Genomic DNA, 26,581 nt, shown 5'->3' on the forward strand with positions numbered 1-26,581 from the left:
TCTGTAGGAGACAGATTATGTCTCCTTCCTGACTTACGTGATGGCCGTATGATCGAGTTGTGTTTATGTTTGCATATTATTGTGTGTGCAGATGAATAACATACCTTCAAACATTTCAAAATGACTTCAAAGAATGAACTAGACTTGTGTGAGATCTTTCTTTTGATTTCACCATGATGTCAAGCAGAGAGGTTGCACAGCAGTTAAAGAAGCATCAAACTGACTAATAATGTCTGTTAACCTGTTAGAAACTATTTGCATCATGCGCATAAATTCTGTTTTCTCAAAATTTAAGCATAGAAAGAAAAAGACTTGAAAATAATGCGAAAATAGACACTACAGGATATTAAAACTGTTTTGGCAGAGGAAGCAATTTACCACTTCATGTGATCTTGTGGGAATGGAGATGTTAAGAAAAATGAAGGCTGTGATTCAACAACTATAACTGTAACATTAGCAATAATAACAAAAGCAGAGGCCAAATAAGTCTGGATGAGAAAGTAGCTGGGATGACAGGGTCACTGAGGGTTGACTCTTCAGCAATAAGTGGAAGTAAAATTATTTCCATGAATGTGTTTTTGCACTGCATGTTTTGCTTATTATAAAAACTATCTAACAGGAATCAGTATTACAGACTTCACTGACGTTTAGTTAGCAACTGTATGATCTGATCAAATGAATGCATTTGGAAAACAGTTGTCTGGACCCATTTTTGTAAATTCCTGGCTTAAAACATTTGGTTCTGTCATCCAGCCTTTTGCTCAATGTAATTAATATTTTTCATAATCCAGCCTCACAGAATCTCCAAACACAAGAGCTGAACATAGAAAAAATCTGTGCACCTTGCTGACTTTGTAGGTTATCATCGCCACGTCACTTCTAGTGATCCTCACTTCCAATGTGGAGGCTCCTTAACTACCATCTAAAGCAAAGTAAATTACAAAGTAATATGTAAACCGAGAAAAAACAGAAAACTCAAACCCAAAGTAGATTCAAATATTAATACCACCACCCCCACCCTTTTATTAATAAACAGCAGACACAGAACAAAAAAAGAAACAAAAAAAAGTCATGGCAACATGCAAAGAATATTTTCTTTAAACAAATCGGCTTTTTCAAAAGATTTCAGTTTGCTTAATAGCATCTCTGATCAAAGCCATTAACTTAGTCTGGTTGACAGCAAGATTACAGGAAGCTATATTTAGGTCAAAAATAAATAAATAAGATTAAATGCACATTTATTATGACTTCATAAAAAAAAGTGTACACAATAATAATTCACTAGGTTGGCTCAAATGAGCTATTGTAACCTGGTTCAGTCCAGCAGGCTGGTTATTTTTTCAAAGGAAAGAGTGTCCTTTTAATAGCTAGGCAACTCCCTCACACTGCAACTAAATCAACCTCTCATGATGCACTAATACCAAATTTCTTTCACAGCTTGTTTCCTCACTAACTTAAAATCGTGTCTTTCCCAATTAGAGCATCACGCCTGTGTGTCTACTAAATAACCTTCAGTAAGCCTTGAGTCATATTAAATCATGGTTGCTCATTTGCAGATAAAATTAGCAGCCTAAAATGAACACAGACAACATAGTGCATGTAATGTGTCACTTATCCCTCTGGGAAAACAGTTGTTACTGGTTTGTTGTGAGTTACCAGAAGAAGACCCAAAAAAAAAAAAAAAGTCCTTTTTAATAATGACAATCTTTTCAGGAATGTAGTTTTATAACATGAGATCTGACACTTCAAAGAGATGGTAGAGTGTGCAGATGTAAAGTCTTGATTGGCAGTACCTTGTCAACTGTGCAACCAGTAAAACAGTCAAATTTGGGGTAATAATTGTAGCGCAGAAATGGTTTTTTATAACTGAAAATAATGTAAATTCGCCATGACATTTGATCCTGTGATTTCTTTGAGATAGTGGCAGGCGGTTATCACCACTTATCTCAAAGTATTCTTTCATATTCCCTTCAAAGACCAGTATCAGCTTTTACAAGAAAGAGGAGAGACCGAAAACTAGATTTTGGTGTGTGGGCTCGTGTGTCCTGAACAGAATCTGAGACAGGAAGCAAAACACATAAAGACATGTGAAACTAGTGTGCCAGACAGAGAGAAAGCCTAGAGGAAATGTACAGAGTGGCAGAGAGAAGCACAGAGTTTTAGACAGGGCAATAGAGGCAAACACACACAGACACACACCCAGGGTAGGCCACAGTGCCATCAAACCCTGTTGTTTAGTCTTGTACTGCCATCTACTGTGGGCAGCAGTCAGTTCATTCAGGTTAATGAGTTATTTCAGTGAATATTTATTAACTAAATGACTTGCTACACACTAATCGCGTGCTATAATGTCAGTGTAATGCAATTCTGTGATTCTTTAAACACCACCACCTTTAAGTCCACCTCTAATAATGAACAAGTTACACATTAGTTGGAGATACAAAACTCTTGACTATCATTACCTGCATAATGACATTGACTTCTAGATAAAATGTTTTTCTGATGCACATTTAGTGCAAAGGTTTATAAAGAAAAAAAAACAAGGCATTACATTTGCTTTTGAGAAAGTCCGATTTTAGTTTTGATTTGAACGCACTGAGAATACAGTGTACACAGTCTATTTAAGACCCATTACTGTTACTGTTCATCACTGGGATTATCTGGAAGTAAAAGTTGTGTGTGCTAGGAGTGAAACTTTGTGTCTTTGGTACACTTTTAATGTGAAGTAGCACTGGGTTGTTTTGATCATCATCATAAAATTTTGTTCACTTGCTTCTTCAAAATAAATTAATATAATGGTAATGGTGTCATATTTTACCCTGTGGTCCATTCGAGTTTAGAGGTTGAGCTACATTAAATTTTTATTCTCACAGCTGCTAATGGCTGCCCAGTCTAATCATAAAACCTACTGATTTGTGACAAGGCTTCTGATCTGAGCAGTTTCATCACATACAAAGTAATATCATGTTAGGAGATAAATAAACCAGCTTTTTGTCACTGCAGCCCAGAGTTTGTGAGCAGTTTTTTGTTACAACAGTATATTCTGCTGCTCCCAGTTAAAGACGTTACTCACATTCAGGCTCGTGTTCTCACGCTTTTTCTCTGGTTTGATGCGCTAAGCTTCTGCTCTCAACCAAATCCTGCCATCTAGTGGATGAACAGCTTTTTGGATTCTGCATTTTGAGGCCTGAACATTAGCATTTTGGCCACTACCGTGTTTTCTGTTTTGCTTTGTTTTTGGCTTGATTTGTAACCAGAAGTTGCTATATTTAGAAGAGAGGCTGGCATGATCAGCTAACAGCAACTGCATTCATAAACTGTACAGTGGGTCAAACATATTTTTGTTAAATGTTTGATAAAACACTAGAATTTCATTAACTAAAACTAAAGCACAAATTTACTAGATGCCCTATACTACACAGCAAGTGTTAAAGGGTTCTATTAAGAATATTTCAGAATGCGGGCACAGTGGAGAGGTCCAGTTCAGTGCGCAGAAGTGAGGCCTAGCAGGCAATGATGAGCTTCAGCTGCCCGTGTCAGGGGATCTGTCAGTCAAAACCAAATGGATAACTAATGAAAATAAATAAATAAATAAATAATTATAAAAATCACCCCTTGTTGAATTTTAATAAAGGGGGAAACTATAGTGGCCAAAAGAATATTTTTTACCAACCTGTAAAAATACCATTCCCTAAAGTTGGGCCTTTTTAAATTTAATTTATTTTTCCACCCTTATACTTTTTTCTTTTTTTTTTTTTAAGTTACTTCACATTTTACAGACACTTACTTGGAAATGTAGCACACTTAAAGAAAAGAAATTGAAGAACAAAATAAAATAATGTTCAGGGGTTTGTAATATTGTCTCCAGTTATAAAAAACAATATGCAATTTCCACTTTTGGTTAAATTAATCATACCTTTTGTTGAATTTTAACAAGTCCTGCTAGAAAAGGACCAACTGAAAAATCACGATTAATCTGTCTAGACTGCTCTACCAATATGCAAATCAATACAATGAAAAGCCCAAAGTAACAAAAAACTTAATGTGTGATTTTGAAAATTCTAAGTGCATACTCACATGTATACTTAAAAAGTTTTTCAAAGGAAAAAAGCAGTAATGAAAATCACTTCACAAAAATTAAATAAATTGCCTCGTCAAAAGTCAGTGGTTCGGTCATAAAATAAAACTGCTCTGAGTCATTTTTAACAAAATAAAATTCACCTTAAGGAGGAAAACTTTTTTGTAACGTTTAATACATGTCAATCGGAAGCACACTGCTTCATGCAAGCTAGCAGTGTAGTGGGTATAGTGTGTGTCTGTCTGCTAGAGTGTGTATTACCGCTTAGCAGCATGTGTGGACATGCTTCTCATTCCACCAGTGACAGCTATCAGCTGTCCTCCTGTTGGCCTTCCCGTCTCTGTCTCCTAAAGTGTTAGCATGTTTGTCTTCACTGATTTAAGCCAAGCTTTCTTTATGTCTGACTGTTCTTTGCTACTCCGTTTCATTGACAGAGCCTGTGTTGGGTTCAGTGAGAGAAAATGATGATTGTGCTGATTTGTGTATATTCAATTCACAGACACACACACACACACACACACACACACACACACACACACACACACACAGTCCCAGCTGTCTCCTCTGCATGACACGCGCTGAGAGGTCGGGATGTTGTTGGGTGGGGGAAGTAGAGTTGACCATAAGAAACATGAGCTCACATACTGGATGATCCCCTTCCCACTACTCACTTCAGCTTTAAGGTGACTGCTACAGCTTTAGTGCATGTTTCTGTGTCTATGTAAAGTTAGCATACAGGTTAGATTTGGTTCTGACCTGATAACGAGTCAACAACACATTACCAAACGGATGCCGTGGATTTCTAAGCTGTTTCTTTAAACATCTGGTGGAAATATGAATGTTCCAAAGGTCCACCTCTTACTGACATGCATCCTCTGTGTATGTTCTGGTAAGTAGTCCTCAGTATGTGTTGATATTTCAATCTTATCAGTTATGTTTCAGCTTGCTGTAACAGTGCTGGTTCGAAACAGATAAAGAAGAAAGAAAAAGAAATATATTATTTAGAAAATCAGATATTAGAAATGGTTAATTACAAAGTACTTCCCATGCTGTGAAATTTTAGTCTTCTGTAAATTATGTTCTATAGGACCAGTCTCAAGAAACAGGACATCACTTTCTGACCAAAAATAAACACGTTAAGCAACGTTAATAATATTTTAAACAATCACAGAGGAGCAGCTGATTTTGGCAAATCCATTATACTGAAATCAAAGGGCTTCATCACATCGATGAAAAGCATAAAAATAAATCCAAATAAAAATCTCGAAGCATCATAATCATAAGATTGAATCCCCTGGGAAACAACTGGCACAATGAGAGATAGGCATTTGCTACTTCTGAAAAACCCTTTACAAAGGAGCAATGTCTAAAAAGAAAGAAAAAAAAAGTCTCTGGTAATTGTGCTTTTTATGTATATGTGAAGACCATCTCTTTAGAGTTTACAGCTGCTGTATCGTGTTTTCACTGTGATGGTATTCAGTCTTTTGTTTTACTTGTAAATCATTTTTAAAATGACGCTGTGGTTTCATCGGTCCTTGAAATGTCCCATACCCACAAAAAAAAGTCTCTCCAGCATTGTTAACATTCCTTTTGCATTCAATACTGTGTATTTATCATTGAGCAGGTATGCATTTAGTGCCTTTGCCCAAGGACATTTAATTGTGACACAAATACCAAAAACCTCAGAGTCTTATATTCTCTGCATTTTCGAATAAATTCCTGCAAGGTTCATGAGGTTTATGCTACTATTTTTCCCATGGAGTATGGTACTTTTCATCACCTCATCCCATACAAATGAATGCACGGTACACATATCATTTACTCATGTCATATACTGTTTTGAAAGGAAGATGAAAGATGCTCTGGTTCTATTTAGTATCAAATTACCTCAGCCACTTTTATCTCAAAGAACCTATAATAAGATTAACTGTACATGAAATCAGTCAAGGAGAACAAACACAAACATGTCCTCTGTATTGATGATACATAAAAATAGCACTTCAGAGTTTGTTTAAAAAATAAATAAATAAATAAAAAAAAACCTAAGGATTTAATATTTAGCAGATAATATGTACAAATGTATCCAAGACTAGAACATAAGGCTAGTGTATGTGCAACTGGAATAAATAAAATTAATTTATTCTGAAGTTTCTTTCACTCTCTTGAAAATAGGGCTGTGCAAGATCATCCACCATATCACTAATAGCAATTTCTACACTATGTAAAGGTTTTGTATTGCAATATCATTGCTAGAGAAATGCCATGTTTTTATGTTCCTTGGTATGTACAAACAGGGGACAAGCCCAGATATGAGAGGGCAACAGCTAGGACAATTTATTAGATTCCAAAAAAAAAAAAAAAAAGCTACTTCAACAACCTCCAACAAAGCACTGTACTTTGCAAAATATGGAAGAAACTTGGAAAACAGGAAAAGCAAATGGTGGATGGAAATTACTGATGTGGTTATATGCAGGAAAAGTAGGGCTTTAAGCAGCTGGGACACAATATCCAAGTCAGAAAATACTTTTATTATGTGACAATATTGCACAGGTTCCAAACACATATTGCCGAATCGCAACTATTGCACTGCTGCTACTGCTGGCACCTTGTTTCAATGCATTCCTACTTCAAATTAGGTAGTGTGTCATCAATGACAGTAGCTCACTAGAAAAGAATGGAAAATGCCTTTCATTTACTTGCGAGCATCAATCAAATTGTACTTTTTTGCTTTGCTTTTTCAATATTGCCAGAAATATAATTATATTATATATAATTAAATAGAATTATAATTAATATATTATAAATAAATTAAAGTGCTGAAAACACACAACCACTGGCAGCCAGTAGTTTGTTACTTGTCCACACTGTTGGTGTCCACCACTAATCCGGGAATAACATATTTTTCTATTTCAATTCAGTGACTCATACTGATAGATTTCATGAAACACATTGATGATAAATTGATGTAAGATGGAGGTGGTATGTCAGGATGAATGGGTGTAGCATGTAAGCCACCAGTTGGATATTATCTGCATCACTGCAGACGTGAAACAAAAATGGATGCTCATAAAGAATTTGAAAAGGTTTTTATTTCAAGATGTTATGAGTGTTCCTCGAAACACATTTACTAGGGTCTTATATCGACATTTCAGCATGTCAAAACTCTACTTAAATATAGTAAGAATTAGATATTCAGATAAAAAAAAAAAAACAACTATATTCTACAATGGCATATCATGTTTTAATATATAACCCTAACCCTTTGAGCAAAAACCATCTTTTTAGATTGGGCTTAAGAATTCACAAGGTACCAGAGATAAGTTGAAATATGTGTTTTTTAAAGGCTCTTGTTTGCCAAAAAGTTCTAACAATCTGTAAATTGTAAATAAAAGCAGAATATCATGACTGCAAAAAATTTACAAATATCAAATGGAAAATCTGTGATCTTAGACACCAGCTGCGTATGGTCCTGCTGGTCCACAGCTAACTGAATCTGAGATGGTAGAGTTTTCATGTTGGATTATGTCCATAGGAGAAGGAATTTTTGGAGAGGAAATGAAACATACTACTAGATTTTTTTCCATTTGTTACAAGGTAGTTAGAATATTTGCAGAAAATAACCTTTTAGAGGCTTTTTTGAATAATTAAGTTAATAAAGTATTGGTGTGTCATCCACACCCCAACTCAACTACCCCAATAAATTTGGCCCATTCCAGTAAGACACATGAAGAGAAGAGAAAGTGAATCCCAGTTCCTGTTATGGACACACGTAACTGTTATCATAGACACAAACATACCAGTTCAACCATATTTAACAGGATGCTCCAATTAAAGTCCACTATATGGAAGGCAAAAAATTCAAAGCAAAGCCAGGCAGACAGATGAGCTAGTTTAAAGCGTAACTGGTTACTTGAATATCTTAAAAAAAAAAAACTTGCTCAAATACAGTCACAGTAACAACTAATTATTTTCCCCAGAAGCGTTTGTCTGCACCTTCTGTGTGCTGACACTCAAACTAGTGATCTCTTTTCAAACGTTTCAAGAGCCCATATGAAACTGCATTAGACAAAAAGATTTTTATTTTGCAGCAGCATCATGTGAAAATGCAGAGTGTGGGCAATGACTGACAGCTCCAAGTGGCTCCCATGTCCCGCCTCTTCTCTATTTTTGTATGTGGTCAGATCAAAGCTTCTCAGTGCAACAGACAGATGACATGCACACAGCAACAGGCACAGCTAATGGCAGACAGCCAAGGAAATGAATATCAACATTGCAGACAACGACACCACACTCATTATACAGATCTTCGATAAAGATCCCAAATGAAACTTTGAAAGGAAACCAAAACATGCTTTTGTGTGCATGTGTGTGTACATGGTAGTGGCTTATACTATTATACATACATACACACACTTTGGCATCTTAACTCAATCTGACTGCTCTCCAAGTTCTGCTTTGTGCACCACAAATTGTGTGTCTTGTAGTATTAATGTGTATATGATGTTTATTTACATTCAGCTAGATATGGGCTGGGCACTGTGCATGTTCTTGTAACACATGTGAGGAACCAGTTTCAGTATTAACATTCAGTAGCAACATCACAGACATCATGTATTATGTGTTGTGAATCCAACTTTGTTTTCTTTGGCATGTTAAAACTCAAGAAGACACTCTCAGTCTGGAGTCTAAAACCTTGTTGGTGCCCACCACAACACATCAATAATGCCTAAAACAAGCAAAATCCTGATGCGTTATCAGGTGGTTGAGTCTTACCAGGGAAATAGCAAAAGTTGTAAACCTGAACCATAAAGTCCTGCTCAGACTTATTGCTCACATTGTACACACAAACATAACATGCTTAGATTTAGCGTGTCTGTAAATCTGAGAGTCTACTTACTTATATGACTACAACTTGTAAATTGCATAGGTTGCCTGTCCTGAAGCACACCCTGTGTTATTGCTTTTATCCAAATTTATCTTACATATTTTTTTAAAGATCAATTTTGTGGCTTTTTGCCTTTAACAGTTGAGCAGTGAAGAATAGACATGAAGGAGATGGAGAGAGCAGGGGAAGGGCAAAGAGCTGACGGTTAACCTTCAACCTGGGCTGCTGCATTTCAGCATATGGGCACCTGCTCAACCAGTGAGCTAAAATGATTGCCCTTTTTTGGTTACACTAATGGGATCATAAACCTCATATTGTGTTCAATAAGTGAGACCATAAACTCTTTAGGAAAGTGGCAGTGATTTGACAAACATAAACTGCTCCATGTACCTGTAGCTGGTAGTTATTTTATAGTAGAGTACCCCTCCAAGTCAGAGTTCACAACAACTAAGTGTTTGTTTTTTGCTTACTTTCAGAAATGCCTCATCTCCAACTAAGGGGTTAAATTAAGTTCTCAAAAACCTAATAAAGACTAAAAGTGGTACTCACTCCCAAGGTCGCTAGTCCTTGGAGAAATTTCAGCTGTAGAGAAGCAGTTTAAATATAGAATAACACTCAATTGTAAGATAACACTCACTTTTTCAAAACCTGTATCTATTCGTTTTGATAATCTGGTGGTGGGGAGTATAATGTGTCTGAGGGATGTTACCCTGGTGGACTAGCAGCAAAAGACTATGTTGAAGCTTTAAGTTTGACATTAGTGTGTCAGTTTGGTAATTTCTCCCATTAAATATATTATGCCCCTTCACATGTACCAGGTGGCTTCGTTTTCTATTCAGATTAAATGTGTGCCTCAGTTCTTCAAACTACATGACAGCATCAGAGTTTGATGAATACAGATGTATAAAGCACTCTAGGACACTAAACTTTAAATGAAGCATCTATTCTTTCTCTGACCCTTTTTATTTATTTATACACACACACACACACACACACACACACACACACACACACACACACACATCAAATTTAATCATATGCTTTACAACAGGACTCTTTGTTTACTTTTGCAGTAAAATATATTTTGTGCCTACATACAGATTGATTGTCTTTTCTTGTAGTAATGATTGCCCACTCCTCTACAGGGAAGAAAAAAAAAAGTAGCCAAATTCCCCAAAAATGCTAAACTGTGGATTTTACTTCACTACTCATGGATCAAAACCCTCATCAGAAACACATGTCACTATTTAACAAACTAACTGCTGCAGAAAGGAGATGATTTTATTAGGAGAGATAAATAACTGGGCAGCAGCATCATTAAAAACTCATCAGTCAGGAGTGAGCCAAAGAGATGTGACCATTGTTCCCATTAATGAGGGTTTACAACAATAATTACAGCAAAATGAAACACTTTCTGAATGTTTTTACTCTCCGGCTTTTAAAGTTCAGCTAACACACAAACTTCAACACAGGTGGTGTCCATCCAGAAATGTTTGATAAAAACTTATCAAGTTTGACGCACTGACTGTTTTTGAGATTTTCCTTTTTGGTGATACTTTGACATTAAAATGACTATAAAACTGAACTGAATTCACACAAACTGCAGATAAACTGATTAAGTGTCTCCTACTACCAAAGCCATTTCAAAATAAAAGCCTGTCTCTCTCAGCAAAAGTAAACAAACCTGCCTGCCATTACAGCTGGAGGGCTGAACAAAGTGAATGAGAACATCTGCGTATGAACTCAAAGGCATTACCTCCATTTAACATTGACTCCATGAGGAATGATGGATGGCCAGATGCTATTTCCATTAGATAAAGGATTTTGCTTTGTATTTCCACGTTTAAATGCAGTTTTTGTCCTGTTGACAAAAAATAAATAAATTCTCTGTCCACCTTCACAGTAATCACCATCTGAGCTTTCTTGTCTGCAACTCAGCACAGAGAGAACATGCAAACACAAAGGACATGTTTAGTGGCATGCTCCCATTAATAATCTGTAGTAATCTGACTTTCTGTCCTGATATCCTGTATTTGCATAAGACTTCAGTGAAACTGTAGCTTCATGTTAGACACAGAATGTTGAAAAACATCCTATAAAAGTACAAATACAGTAAAATAAACAAATAACACTCAGATGCTAGTTTATTAATGGGATTTTCCTTTTATTTTTTAAATTTAGCAAACATGTTTCTGTATAACTTAAGAATTCACATAGTAATTTTGAAAAAAAAAAATCCAATAACATAAAATCATGAAGTGTTTATAGTTCATACCTAAAAGCTGAAAGAATGGCTTCACTGTGGGGTTGGGAGATTGACCTACTTTTGAAGCCAATCTCAAGTGGACATTGGAGGAACTGCAGGGTTTGACACTTCAGTTTCCTTATTTTTTTTTCTTGCCATGGATGTTGATGGTTGGATGTGCCCATATTTCCCATTTGATCAGACACTAAGTTTAGAATTTTGATGCACATCTGTTAATGTCTTCACTACGTTTATCAGACAAATGTATACTGCAGCCTGAAAAACCATAAAGCAGCCGATAATAGTACAGTCTTAATTTCTACCCAAGTGCAAGATGGTACATTTAACTCACTGATTTGTCAATGAAAAAGAGATCCAATGTATTGTTACATCTGATTAGGAGAATCATCAAGTGGATTTATTATTTTGTTGTTTGTGTGTTGCTCAGAGTTAACGAACATTGTGAAAAACATGAAATACCATTGTCCGCTCCTCTTCACTTTCTCTGCAGGAGAAAAACTCTCCCTGAATACTATCCAGGTGATGTTAAACTTTGTCAAGGACAACCCGCAGCTCCTCAAAGAATTGAACTTGGACATGGAATCAGACGTAGATTTGGAGGAGTTCAAAACCATATTGAACAGACTCCCTGGTCAGTGATGAGGAGATTTTCTAGATTTTATATGCATCTAGCTTTTCTTGAATCTTCTATGCAAGAAAAACCCATCCCCTGTAGGAATAATTAACATTTTTATGTATTTTAAATGTTGAATTTAAATGTCTTTTTTTTTCTTTTTTTTTTTAAATGCAGCAACATACCACAACAACAGTCAAGGCGCTTTATTTTGTAAGGTAGACTGATAATACATACAGAGACAATAATCATATGACCCCCTATGAGCAAGCACTTTGGCAACAATGGGAAGGAAAAACTCCCTTTTAACAGGAAGAAACCTCCAGCAGAACCAGGCTCAGGGAGGAGCGGCCATCTGCCGCGACCGGTTGGGGTGAAAAGCTATGAGCATTGTTTTTGTTTTGTTAATTTAAGATTTTCTCTGTACAGAAAAATCTGATTAAGGAAAAGGCAACTAGCAGAAACAATATAGCAAATGGTCTGCTTATGTTTTTCTTTATTTTGTTGTATGTCTTTGTGCGTCTCTCCTGTTTTGACCTTATGGGTCTGTGTGTGCCTGCAGAGCACGTGAAACAACATTTGTTGAGCAAGACCAGCTTGGATCTTCCCTACACCTCAAATGTTCATTCTGATGTTCCACAAAGACAGGATATCCTACAGCCCCCCATGCCATTAGTGCAAGGGCCCAAAGGAGGTAAAATCTGAACTAAAGCATATTTTAAAAGGGATGGATGGATGGATTTTCTACTTATTTTATCTGTGTTCCAGCCTCAGTAACTTTGACACAGTAACATCTGCTGAAATTTTTACACCTCCGATGAAATGTCACAAGCGTTAGCTTTATTTTGATACCAATATTGTTTGCACAGACTTTGTAATTGCAGAGAAATACCCCATTCATTTTTGACATGTCATTTTTGCCACTGTCAGCTATCGTTATCCTTTAAAAAGGGACTGTTCATGGCATTAGGGAAAATTTCTTTAAAGTGGATGCAACTTTGCATCCATCTAATGCTTAGTGAATCAAACTATTTATCAGCAGGAAAAAATAATTATGTTTTATGAAAGCCCAACATGAGCTGGTATAAATGTTTTCTGTTTAGTTAGCCAGCTCTCATCTCATCAGCTGTCATCTAAAGTAATTTATTTTTAATATGTAAATTAATTACAATTGTTGGAGGATGCAATTCGATGTTAAATGACCTCAAAAACAATTAAGGGCATGACATTGGTAAGATTCAAAAACTAAATTTTCCAAATAAAACCACAAAGTAGATCAGTATTAACCGCAGCCTAAGAGCCTCCTTATGGACCAGAGTGCCTGGGTGAATCAGCGGCCCAGACAGAGTGCTCCTCTGAGAGAGAGAGAGAGAATTTGCTCATGGTGGCTAAATGAAACCAGATCCGAGCTCACGCAGCTCAATGTAGCCAGCCAACAGATTCCCAAAATAATATGCAAAAGCTGTCACCTGCTCACAGGGCTGTTTGCTTGGTCACGTTAGACAAAATTACATGATGTCTTTGCTATGATACTCAGTAAGATTACCAATACACTGCCTCTTTTGCTTTTTGGGTCCTTATAATAAATACAAGTAAATAAAATATTTATTTACTTTGTTTTTATTATTTATTTATTCATTCATTTTTTTAGGGCCTTGTAACTAAAGTAACTAAAGTAAATAGTTTCTTCAGTAAAGTAATGGTGCATTGGTACACAGTTTTAAAGCAGTTTATATGTGACAGAAGTATTCATGTACTTTATATCTCACAAACTGACAAATGCCAATAATATATTAAAAGTTAAAACTCCCAGTACCATTAGAAATGAGTAGACCCACTCTGTAAACAGAACTGAAAGCAAACTAAATTTAGGACAAAAATGTGAAGCTAATGGAAAATGCTAGACTATTAAAACTCCTGTTGTTGGCTTGATGGTTGTTTGCTGTCTTGGTTTATTTATCAGACAAAAAAAAAAAAAAAAAAAAACTACCAGGCTGAATTTCATCAGACCTAGTGGAGAGGACAAGCATGGGCAATAAAGGAAAAAAAAAAAAAAAAAAAAAAAAAAAAAAAAATTGCAGGGCATGGTGCTCTCCATGGTGCTTCGGAACCCAAGCTGATCTAAACTTAATGTCAAAGGATTAGCCAGGGTTGGTATTCCCAAACATCCTAAGACCCCAAAAGTTCACTAAGGACTCATAGGACTTGCAGACTTATAGAAGCAGATTTGATTACAGTGTTCATAGGACATTCAGTGCAGAGGCTTTTCACCAGTATAAAATGACCACCATTTGTTGCTGTTGATCTTTTTGCATCTGTCCATCCCCGCCTCTGTCCTTCTCTCTTCTATATGCACTCTAGCTTTCTCTGAGATAAACGCAATGTTTCAGATTACATGTGGTAAGTCAGGCGTAGCAACAAATACCTTTGAAAATAATATTGAGAAGCTAAATTAGAATAGAGACTAGAATATAATAGAATAGCCCTTTATTGTCATTGTACACTTCAACAAAGTCCATTCTGAAAACCACTTGCCTTTTACGGATGCTGAATTTTGAAACATTGAAATATTACATTGATGTATAAGTGATAAGAACAGGAGCAGATGAGACAGTCAACAGAAAATATCTGAGTCCTTCTCACCCTCTCACTTCGTCTGAAACTTGAGAAGAGACCAGGTAAGTAAGGGGAAACCACACACATTGAAACATTTACCAGAAAGTAATATCACCATGGTAACAAATGTGAGACAAAGCAATAATCCAAAGGAACTACATCCGCAATACTCAAAAATACACATTTTGGTCCCTACATCAGGAAAATGGAGTGTAAATCACAGAAAATGTAATTTACTCCCTTCCCTGTCACTTCAGAGAAAATACATTTAGGGATACTTGGGTGGCAAGATGTTCTACTTATCATGTAATGCTGTCAAAGTGACTTCAAAATATAATTAGTAATGGCTGTGTGGTGAAGAGTTAGTGTGCAAAAATCAATACATCATAAGTAAAATTCCTTCCAATAAATCTGACACTTTTTAAATTAATAATTCGACAACCCAGACTGTCTTCAGCTTCTTTATCGATCAGTCTGCTAAAGTCTGACACCATTATGCTGTCGGTTTCAATCCTCCTGACTGCCCAAACTTTATTTTTGTTTGTTCTAAATGTAGAATGTTGCTCAAACGATGAGACGACGCTGGTGAAACGACTGTTCACTGGTTACAACAAAGTGGTTCGTCCTGTTAACCACTTCAGTGAAGCTGTAGTGGTTACTGTGGGATTACAGTTAATACAGCTTATAAGTGTGGTAAGTCTGTAACTCTTTGTCTGCATTTTACATGAAGAAAGATATGACCAGCTGTCACCACTGTGTTGTTTCTTGACTTTGACCTTTTGACTGTAATTGCAGTTTCTCTAAAAGGACAAACAATCAATCAACAATTGTTGGCTTAAATTTCAAATACTAACCAATATAATGAAATTACAATAACCAAAGATTTTTGATTATGGAGGAGCTGGCCTTAAGGTGTTCAATGAAAAGGACTATGGTGACAGGGAATGATTTGTTCACAAAGGTAAATGCACCTTCATAGTCTTAGGCTGAAATTGGACAAACTGGAAAGTGTTACAGATGATGACTGTCTAAATCAGACAGGGAAAAATGCTGCAAGACACAGTAACTGAAATGAACCCAGAACTTACTTGTTGTTGATGTTAGGACTAAAAACTGGGCAAAGGCACTGAATCACAGACATTGTTGCACTTTTGATTCACTATGGTTAGACCACTTAGGGGAAAAAAAGAAAGAAAAAAAAAATCAAGCAGTGGTCTGTCTTTATTTATTATCTATTTTCTCAAAGAGAAGAACTTTACGCATGGAAAAGGAAATATGCTTAGACGATATTGGTTCTCTTTGGATCTGCCTTCATATATGAACAAACATTCTCTGTGGTGAAGTTCAAGCTAATCCAGATCCTCTCGTGGTCATGATCACCTGCCTGCTGTCCTTCATATTACAACCTCAAACGATGGACATGACTGCAGTGTACGTGTTCAAGCCCAAACAGACCAGATTTCTCGCAATGAACAGGGGAAAAAAAAACGGAAAAAAAAAAAAAACAAAACCTTAAAACTGCAGATTAGATCATAAAACTGAAAGTAAAATAGCATTAGCACAGAGTTAGGTCTTTAAATTTGTTTTGGGTAATGTTGAATCAATAATGATAAACTAAGTGCCTTTATTATCCCTGTTTTACATTTTCATTGCCTTATTGTGGGATCTACACTTAACAGTAACATTTATAAAGAGATCAAAATAATATTGAGCAGAACTGAGTTGAGCTTATTGCTGCATTGCCCCACAACTTTCTCAGCTTCTCATGTGGCCCCAAAAAGTAACTAATGCAAACATATGTAACTCCTGCCAAATAAGTGCACAAAATTGACAGAGGTTAAAGGAACACTGTCTTTGACTGAAAAATAAAGTATTTAGAGAGGAGTCATGTGTCAATATGATCCCAAGCTTTTCTTTTTTGACTGTATTCAACAGCAAAGCAAAATAATAAAAAGGACCATACATAATTAAATCTCAGTCAGTGCCACAGAGATAATACCATTATTCTGGAAAGAAATTATTATACCAAATGTTATGAACTGGATAAGACAAACAAAAGAACATACGTAATGAAGTCTTTAAAAGATGAGGACTGCCATGTGCTGATTTGGAGGACCAGTTATGTTTTTGTAGTGCCCTGTATAAAACTGGAACTCCAAAGAGTGGACATTTTCCATTATATAAAATTAGAATAATTCATATCAAGTCATGCAGCAATATCACTTTGGTTGGTACTGAACACACCAAATCAGTTCTGAAAACCTAGATAACACATGAAGAAACCAAGAAACCAAGAGAGTCAAATAACACATATGATAAGAGATATCACGCCACAAGCAGTTACTTAATCTGCCACATACATACCCAAATCTCATTTATACCAGGAGATGACAAGCCAACCAAACAACCAAGGTGTTTTGGGGGTGTAGACACCCTGTTAAGACCAAGACTTGAACTCAGACATGTTCCACAGACATCCTGTTAATCTTGATTAACAACTGAATTTAAGACACAAGAACCAGGATAACAACAAACATATAGGATGGCACAGCAGCCTCAAAGAAGCGATACAGGTATAAATAAAACAAAATGAGCAACTGTCATTGTGTGTCCTTCTATGCTTATTAAGTCCATGAAGATGACTAGGTTTGACAGTCTCTGGGACAGTCCCTTCATCCATTTTATTCCTCTTAACTCATTCACTGCCAGCCATTGGCAGTGAATGAGTTAAACCCATTGACTCATTCACTGCAATTGACGGCTATAGACGTCAATGGCAGTGAATGAGTTAAGAGATGGAAAAAGTCTTCTCGTTTCTTCTTCTCACTTCAGTTTTACTCCAAGCAGTTTATAGTGGACAACAAATTAGTATTACCAGTGCTGACAAAAAAGATGAAAAGTTGATAACGTCAAGAGGGTACTGCTTTGTATGCCAAACCAAAATAAAATAATCATAAAAATGTTTGTATCTCGTGTTAACTAAAAAATGTAAAATACAAAAACATGAGAAAGTGTTTGTTAAAATTTTAGTTAATTTAAATCCATTTTAGCCTCAAACATGAATGCTAGTTCACAGTTGGCTAATTTCCCTGTTAACCACAAAACCAAGGAAAAAATTTTTTTCAAGACATGAGCAATGCCACCTGTTAAACCCCAACGCCCCCAAAGCCGGGGGCAAGAGGGGGAACATCTGGTTTCATGGACCGTTTCTCAATATACATACTTGTGTGTACCTGCGTTCATGTGGACTTGTGATATGTCATCAGTCGCAGACCAAATATGCTTCCAAATCAAAGTACGCATCAAGTATGCTCAGAATTCCTGGATGTGTTCTCGCTCCTTCCATTTTATCAAGCATCGGTGGTGGCTTGGGTGAACTTGGTACAGCCAAATATCCCAGAATGCATTTTGTCCAAAACTCAAACGCGGCAATGGTGGAGGAGGGGAGCTAAACTTTTAAGATATTTCCAGGTGAGAATGTACCTGTGTAAACTTCAAATATCTGCTCGATTTATAAAGACATCGCATATTTGCAAAATTGCTCTGACGTTTTCGGAGACATCTGTTACCCCACCAGCTCAATAGCTCAGCGGTCCTCAAACCCAGGGCCACAGACCGGTACCGGTCCGTGAGTTGTTTGGTACCAGGCCACGAGAGTTGAGGCTCGGGTGTGAAATTTATGGTTTTCAGGGATTTTATTATTTTTCTATTGTTATTTTTCTATGGTTTTTATCTTTAACTCTGTTTCCCTGGGTCTTTTCCCATGTGTTATGACTAAATTTTCCTTTTTTTGGTACCGGTACTGGTTTTATTTTGTTGTATTTACAGCGACACCTTAGAGGACGGTCTGTGAAAATATTATTACTGGGCCGTGGCGCGAAAAAGGGTGGGGACCGCTGCAATAGTGACAGGGTGGTCAAGGCTCACTGGAACCGGCGAGAACAGCGGACTCCCGGTACATCGTTTTTAACCCCCCAGCGGTCTTTTGCACCACAGGTTAAACATGATATATAAGTCACTTAGCTTCTAAAAGTTAAGGTTTGGTTTATTTTGGTGTTTTATTTGTTCCTGAGTGAATCAGTTTGGCTGAGATTAAAGTTAAGCTTCATAACTGTACTGTTTTATTTAATACTTAAGTCTTACTTGGAGAGCTGTCAGTGTATTTTAAATTTCACCAGTCACACCACCTGAAGTAAAATGTTCTGTTCTTATTTAAAAAGCTGGGGGAATTAAATCTAACATTAAAAATATTTAAATTCAGGAGGAAACATTTTCACTGGGAGCAAAAACAGCATGTTAATACATGGAGATCCTGAAGCCTGCTCCAAACATGATCAGATTATATTTTAAATATTTGTTTAATTCTTTTCCAAATCTCAGCAGCTTGTAAGTTTTGAGTGTCTACTAAAATGAAAATAAAACCGTTCTACCATCTCACCTGTTTGTTATTATTCACACACACCTATCCTATATTTATTAATAGAGAGAAAAGCTTGTGTTTCTGTCATGTAGTGATTGTGCTTAACTGTATGAAGCTTATTAGACATTATGAAACAGATGACACGTAAAAGCGAATTTTGCAAAATTGCTTAAGATTTTAAAAAAAATTCTTTAAAAGAAAAAAAAACTACTACATTATATGTAATTGCTTTCATGTCATGTGCAATTTCCATTGCAAATATGAATCACAGTTAAATTAAGAGGGAATGGCAGGAAAAACTCCTGAATGGAGATGTCATCAAGTACACTAGCGTTCCAATTGTAGAATGATCGCGCTGCGTTCTCGGACTCCTGTGTGAACTTACAAAGTCTACTACAAAGTCTACTAGAATAATTGAGAAACGCTCCTCCTGTGGTATTCACAGAAACGGCATACAAAACATTGCTACGACCACTAAGACGACAAACAATTAAAAGCGCATTACAGCACATTCTGCAAAATGTTGTAAACACAAAGCACGAATGTTCGATTCACCTGATAGCAGGTACACGGACAATTAACACCTGGACTCAAAGCCGACATCTCGCAGATTCCAAAACAGCAAGTTTCGTCACACTGCGACCGAAATTCACTGGACCAGCAGCAAAAGAAGACCAAAACTATGATTCATTTTTAGAAAACAGTGAATTATGTCTTACCTGTGCTGTCTTTCTTGCATCGAAAACAAGTTTCCACAGCTGCCAGCTACATTAACTGAATAACTGCATCTCCCATAATGCCTCAGAGCCATTTTCTGTCAAAAAAAAAATCGCCAAAGTCAGCCCGATGACAGAGATTGGACAATGGCAAGTGTCATGCGTTTGCTGCGCGTAAGTTTTTGGCTTTGCAATTTGCGTTTTGTTGGGAGTGACGTAAACGTGGTGACGCTATCCGTGATCCTATTGGCTTAAATGGCGGGGTCAATCATGCAAATTGGCCAATAGAAACCGAAGTGCCTGCTCCACAGAATTTAAAGTCTCAAAGACGCAGTGCAAAAACAAGGCCCATTATACCTGTGCGTGGGTAATCCTTCAATATATATATAGAAAAAACCACTAAGCATTTTTAGGCATGCAATAAACTTAGATCATTTTTGCAGTTTAATTCCTAAGAAATTTCAGCTGTCACAGATTCTGCCAAGATGAGCCAAAATGTGCCAAATTGCAGAACCATCTGTAACTTTGGTCAGCAGCATCAGCCTTTGCACAAATAATGTCTATATGTTGATTCCTGGATTTCTGGAATTTATTGTCTACCACAGGATAATATCAAAGGGGTTATATGCTGTAACATTCACAAAAAAAATAAGCAGGAAAACAATCTTCTTACCTGTGTTCCATCCTCAGTTACTATGACGCAGTAGCATCTGCTGTAATATTTACACCTATGATGAAGTCTCATTAGTATTAGGTTTATTTTGATTGTTTACACAGAGTTTGTAATTGCAGAGAAATACTCTATTCATTTTGGGCATGTCATCAAGCTGGCACCTTTGGGGTTCAAGATGTTAAATTTGGATTATTTTTATTGTGATAGATAACTAAAATATGGGGTGATGCCAGCAAGAAATTAAACAAGAAAAAAGATGTTACCATCATTTTGTTTTGTTTTTACTTTTTACTTTTTAATACAGGTCATGTAAACATGTATGTGGGGTAGACATCACAAAATAAATTGTCATAAAAATGTTTTCACCTGTTCTTGACCTTTTTGTCTGTTCCCAGGATGAAGTTAACCAAATTGTGACCAGTAATGTCCGTCTCCGACAGGTAAGTCTGTGTGACTACAGCTGGCCATGCATTATAACTTTAAGTGGGACTACACACCATTTGAAGGTTGGCCTAATGCTATGGACATCAGTGAAAGTTACAAGTTACCAGAAAATCACAAGCTTCGCAGCTTTTGATGAATATGATGCAAAGCAATGAAGAAAATAAGTCATAAAAAATAAATTAAAATATAATGTAATTGATTTCCTCCCAGCATTCCACTATGTCCCACACAAGCACTGTGTTTGTCCCACAGTTACTTTACTGGGATCTGGTCATCCCATTTAATCCTCTAATCGGCATCACATAGCTAAATACAACCTTAGAAGTGAAATAATGATCTAAAATTTTTACTCACTTTACAGCAATGGGTAGACGTTAACTTACGGTGGAATCCTGAAGACTATGGAGGAATCAGAAAGATCAGAGTTCCTTCATCTGACATATGGAAACCTGACCTTGTGTTATACAACAAGTAATTTTCATTTCTCTTTGTGTTAAAAAAAAGCAAACAAACCTATATTTGGTGGTGGTGGTGGGGGGGATTAATGACTTGCTGCTCCACTTACATGCTTGGTTTTCCTTTGCCTCTGTCCTCTACCCTCCTTTTTATCTGCAGTGCTGATGGTGATTTTGCCATCATCCATGAAACTAAAGTCCTGCTAGAGCACACTGGCAAGATCATATGGAACCCTCCAGCCATCTTTAAGAGTTACTGCGAGATTGTTGTCCTTCACTTCCCATTTGACCTACAGAACTGTACTATGAAATTGGGAACCTGGACATACGATGGCCTGCTGGTCGTAATCAACCCGGTGAGCGTAAATGCTTTTTTTAAATCTGGGAATTTAGACTGTGTGCAAAACAGCTGAACGTGGGGACGCTAAAATGTTTGTGAACCACTGTCTTTTAGGAGAGTGATCGACCTGACCTCAGTAACTTCATGGAGTCAGGTGAATGGGTGCTAAAGGACTACAGAGGGTGGAAGCACTGGGTGTACTACACTTGCTGTCCTGACACACCATACCTGGACATTACCTACCATTTCCTGATGCTGCGACTGCCTCTCTATTTTATCGTTAACGTCATAATTCCCTGCATGCTGTTCTCTTTTCTCACGGGATTGGTCTTCTACTTGCCTACTGACTCTGGTATGTTCATTCTGCAAGCTTGATAGGTAACAGAAAACAATTGTCAGTGATTTTTTTTTTTTCAGATTATTTTGAACTTAGAGGTGATTCACTTTCTCTGCAGGTGAAAAGATGACTCTCTCCATCTCTGTCCTGCTGTCTCTGACTGTCTTCTTGCTGGTTATTGTGGAGCTGATCCCCTCCACTTCGAGTGCTGTTCCCCTCATAGGGAAATACATGCTCTTCACAATGGTAATGGTCATTGCCTCCATCATCATCACTGTTATCGTCATCAACACACATCATCGCTCACCAAGTACGCACACCATGCCGGGGTGGATCCGTAAGGTTTGTATGGGGGTATTTTTTCTCTCTCCACTTGTAATAAATGGGAAATATTGTTGCTGTTTTATAAGACTAGTAATATCATAATTTTATCTCCCTGCATCTCAGGTCTTCATTGAAACCATTCCCAACATGATGTTCTTCTCAACAATGAAGCGTCCCAGTCAGGAGATCCGGCAGAAGAGGCTGTTCCCTACTGACATGGACATTTCCGACATCTCAGGTGAGGCTAAACTGCAACTCCCATTACCATTATTGCATGCTAGTGAACAGTTTTAGTTTAAGTCTGTCCTAAAATTGTTGACCTTCCTCTCTCCTCTGTAGGTAATCCTACCCCGACGGCTGTCACCTATCAGTCCCCCATTGTTAAAAACCCTGATGTTCGTAGCGCAATCGAGGGGGTGAAGTACATCGCAGAGACTATGAAGTCAGATGAAGAATTTAACAATGTAAGAGAAAATCTGCATGAATTATTGATAGTGTATCAATCCATAAAATTTCTTAGAAGTTCAGAGCCTTGCATTCAACTCCCCAGCCATTCTTGTGCTTCTCTAAAACTTAAACGAATCTACAAGTGTAGGCACAGTAATCAAAACTTTTTACATTTCTGCTCTGAATCTGGATCTAAATGAAATGGCCAAAAAGACAATGATTTAATGGTTTAATTAATTAAATGGAAGGTTAGAATGACAGTAAGTGTGCCAAACAGTGTGGCCCCAGGAAGTCACCCCATCTGGGGAAACTCCGTCTAATCCACAGTTCTCCAAAAAACAACTACTTGTTATTTCATATTAATAAAACTAATATAATGTTTTGAATGTATAAGCTTACTGGCTTCTACATTCTCGATTAATCATTTCTACACCGAAGAGAATGACAGGAGTCTTTCTTATCTTCTGCCAATAAATGTAGTCCACAAAATCATATCTGACAGATAACTGGGCAACATTAGGTAATCTGATTTTCCACATCTTTTAGTAATGTTATTGATTCAATTGAAAAGCTTATCTCTTTTTGTGTCCTAGCAACTGATCAGTAAATTCCAAATATGTGAATGCTCAAAGTTAAAGTTTCTTCCATACCGTCTTATTGCAGGCAGCAGAGGAGTGGAAGTTCGTTGCCATGGTTTTGGATCACATCCTGCTCTGTGTGTTCATGGCTGTGTGCATCATCGGGACTCTTGCTGTCTTTGCTGGGAGACTCATTGAGCTCAACACACTGTAGAGGCCTTCATGATGGAGGAGAATGCATTTATCCCACTGTCCCTCACGCACAGATAGGCAGTCAAAGGTCGAGCTAATTTCAAAATTCTGTTCAGGGCCTTTAATTGTGTTGACTTTGAATGTGCAGATATTTTTTACTTTTATTGAGGAGTCTGCAGTAAAAACTCCAGGCATCTCACAGGTATGATGATACACAAATATCTTGATGGGTTATACTGGGTCACACAAAGCTGTTCTTGTTATTAACAATCCAGCATTTTTCTATTGTTTCTCTTGTATTTCTACAGTTGGTGATTGCTGCCCTCACAATTGCGCAGACTGTTATTTTACATGTAAAATCACGAACAGTAGTTGTTACGTTGTCATATTTGGCAGCTTGATTTAAGGTTTGTGTGATTGGTTCTCTTAAATGTTATTGTCAGATGTTGTCTTGGATTATTTTCCCCTTAGAACTTTTATTGATTGGTTTTGCCAGACATTCAGTTTGACAATATCTTAAGGGTTTTTTTCTACTATACTCACAAGATAATAGCAAGGTTTTATCAAGCAAATTTTTCCAAAATATGTTAAAGTCAAGCGGATCTTTAGTTACCCTATAGCAAGTAAAAGTGGTTCAAATAATTAAGATTGGTTAGTCAGCTTTGATTCCATTAAGTGAAAAACAATGGAAATACCACAGCTGCAGTATTGGCCAATGTGCTTTAACAAGCTAAAGACAGCTTGATGTATGTATGCAGCTGCGACAGACCATTTATTTTAGTATAATGATATGGTTCAGTCCTGCTGTCTGTGTTAATCATTTGTTTGTTTTTTTGTTTTAATTTGTAGTTTTCTAGATGTGGAATAAAGTGAAAAATAACATTTTGTTTTAGTGTTATGAAGTTCAGACTACACTGACAAATCACTGGATGTTTTCATTTCTTGTCATGTTCAAGAATCCAGTTTAATTTGTTTTTGTGTTGTTTTCTTACTTGGAAGAAAGGTATATGGTGGTCACAAAAGGACAGCCAGGGTCAACAATAGTCAGTGTGTCATTACACCACCACCAGATATTACCTGAACTGCTGATTTAAGGCAGGATGTTGTTTTTGTCAAATTCTGACCATACTGTCTTAATTTGCAGGAGAAAGCGAGACTTATTTGACCACCCAATATTTTTCCAGTCATCCATTGTCTGATTTTGATGAGCATGTGTGAACTGTAGCCCCAGTTTCCTGTTCTGAGCTGGCAGGAGTGGCACCTGGTGGGTTTGCTGCTGTAGCCCATCTGGTTCAAGGTTCCATGTGTTTTGCATTCAAAGATGCTCTTCTACATTCGTTAGTTGTAACGACTCATTATTTGACTAGATATTTTCTCATTTTCTGACTATTCTCTGTAATCCCCAAAAATGATTATGGAGGATAATCCCAATAGATCAGCATTTACAACAGCACCAACAATTACACCACCTTCAAAGTCACTTAAATCACCTGCCTTCCCCAGTTTGGTGGTTGGTTTGAACTTCTGCAGGTCATCATTGCCGTGTGCACCTGATTAAATGGAAAAATAATGTGACTGGCTGATTACACGTGTTAATTACACGCATTAACACGCACTTGAACAGGTGTGCCTGGCAGTGAGTGAAAGATGGTCAAAGTAAATTTGGTTGTTCACAAAACCCATTTAGAGTACACAACCTGTGACTGAATAATTAATAAGTCCACTAAAAATCACAAGTGGTGTCTGACAGTGAACTGAAAAGTGATTTACGGTAATCTAAGAGAAGGATCATAATATTTAGGATCAAAACAATTAACAAAACACAACCACGGCAGTCCTTTGTTGTTGAAAAACTCTTTATTGGGCGTTCCAAGTGCAAATTTAATGACAAAAAGCATGGGTAGAAATCCATTTGATAAATTTAGGAAGGCAAAAACAAAACTACAAACGGAAAAGAAACAAGTATTACACATCAGGATGCGAGACACCATGTTGAGGATCTGGGACATTCTTTAAATATTTAACAGGCAGCCTCATATTTTGAAGTTATACACATATTTCACCAGCATGTAAAAATACCAAAAACGGTTTGTTGATATTGGAAGCATTAAGCTAACCACAAGTCAGTAAGATGCTACAGCTACCAGTTTTTCCCCCAACTTTGTAAAACAATCAGATGAAGGGAAATAACGGGATTAAAATTTTTTTTTAAATTCAAGTGATACTCTACGTGTCATGACAGGAGACTTGAAATTCACAAAGTGTTCTCTCCTTAACATTTGACCAAGGTTTAGCCAAAAATATTCTTGCCTCTGGATTCTTTGGGCTGTCCCAATCCTACCAGCCAACTTTTGGCAAAACTATTTTCCCCACGTCATCAGGGTGTGTCTCTGGGACCCAACCTGTGCAACACAGGTGATGCAGGACATTTACATTTGCATAGACACTCACCATTTCTCCTGGTTCCACCTAATAACACAACAAGCCAAAAGAAGAATTAATTCCCATCCCTTAAGCTATACAGCTAGGACTTAGAATAATGGCACCAGGTACCTACTGTGAACATTTAGAATGAACGTAAACACCGAGACATAAACTCTTTCAATATTTTATGATCTAATGTTTACCGAAACAGAATCAAGGAATACACTTAAATAGCTGTGAACACAATGGCAATAAAAGGTTAAGTGAGTACATTTAAAAAAAAAATGTCTGATTTACTAATAAAAACACTGTATAGCCAAATAAATAAAATAAAAATATAACTCAGTGCAAATGACGACGTGAAGTAGAGACGAAGCAAAGCAATGGATTTGGCAAATTATAATCCTAACTGAGTAAAACCATTGGCAATGAAAACATACAGATAAACTGGCAGCTTAAGCTCAAAGTCGTTTGTTTCTTCTGCTTGCTATACAGAAGTTTATTCAGCAATTTTTTCATTGTTATCAGCTAATAAATATTAATGTTATAACTAAGCTAATAACAGTTTTTGACAGGCAATATCTTGCAGACATTGATTAAAAGTAAGAGCTTAGTTTAAATGTATTCTGCACAAAGATGGCAAGGAAAAATAGAGTCAACATGTTTCCTCTGGTTAATCTAATTTTCCAGATTTGATGGCCAGTTTGTTTCAATCCAGCCACAAAATAAGAGCACACACACACACACACACACACACACACACACACACACAC

General features: G+C 36.9%; 1 protein-coding gene across 3 annotated transcripts; it reads left to right on the top strand.

Annotated features, from left to right (window-relative positions):
- The first annotated feature begins 4,703 nt into the window (after positions 1 to 4,703).
- On the top strand, positions 4,704 to 25,671 carry LOC146695160 (acetylcholine receptor subunit alpha). Of its 3 annotated transcripts, none has more exons than XM_085477070.1 (12): positions 4,704 to 4,967; positions 11,720 to 11,860; positions 12,405 to 12,536; positions 15,015 to 15,151; positions 20,663 to 20,707; positions 21,073 to 21,182; positions 21,327 to 21,522; positions 21,621 to 21,858; positions 21,962 to 22,185; positions 22,291 to 22,405; positions 22,507 to 22,631; positions 23,278 to 25,671. In XM_085477070.1, the coding sequence occupies exons 1-12, from the start codon at positions 4,913 to 4,915 to the stop codon at positions 23,404 to 23,406; spliced, it is 1,647 nt and encodes a 548-aa protein (XP_085333196.1). In that variant the 5' UTR covers positions 4,704 to 4,912; the 3' UTR covers positions 23,407 to 25,671. The 3 variants fall into 3 exon arrangements, with proteins under 3 accessions (XP_085333196.1, XP_085333198.1, XP_085333197.1); XM_085477071.1 differs by having other exon boundaries at positions 4,743 to 4,761; XM_085477072.1 differs by lacking the exon at positions 11,720 to 11,860.
- The last annotated feature ends 910 nt before the right edge of the window (positions 25,672 to 26,581 follow it).

The sequence above is a fragment of the Copadichromis virginalis genome, linkage group LG13 (genome assembly GCF_057382275.1).
Source record: "Copadichromis virginalis isolate Kocher_CV1m ecotype Utaka linkage group LG13, C_Virginalis_male_GT1.1, whole genome shotgun sequence".
Classification (NCBI taxonomy): Eukaryota; Metazoa; Chordata; class Actinopteri; order Cichliformes; family Cichlidae; genus Copadichromis; species Copadichromis virginalis.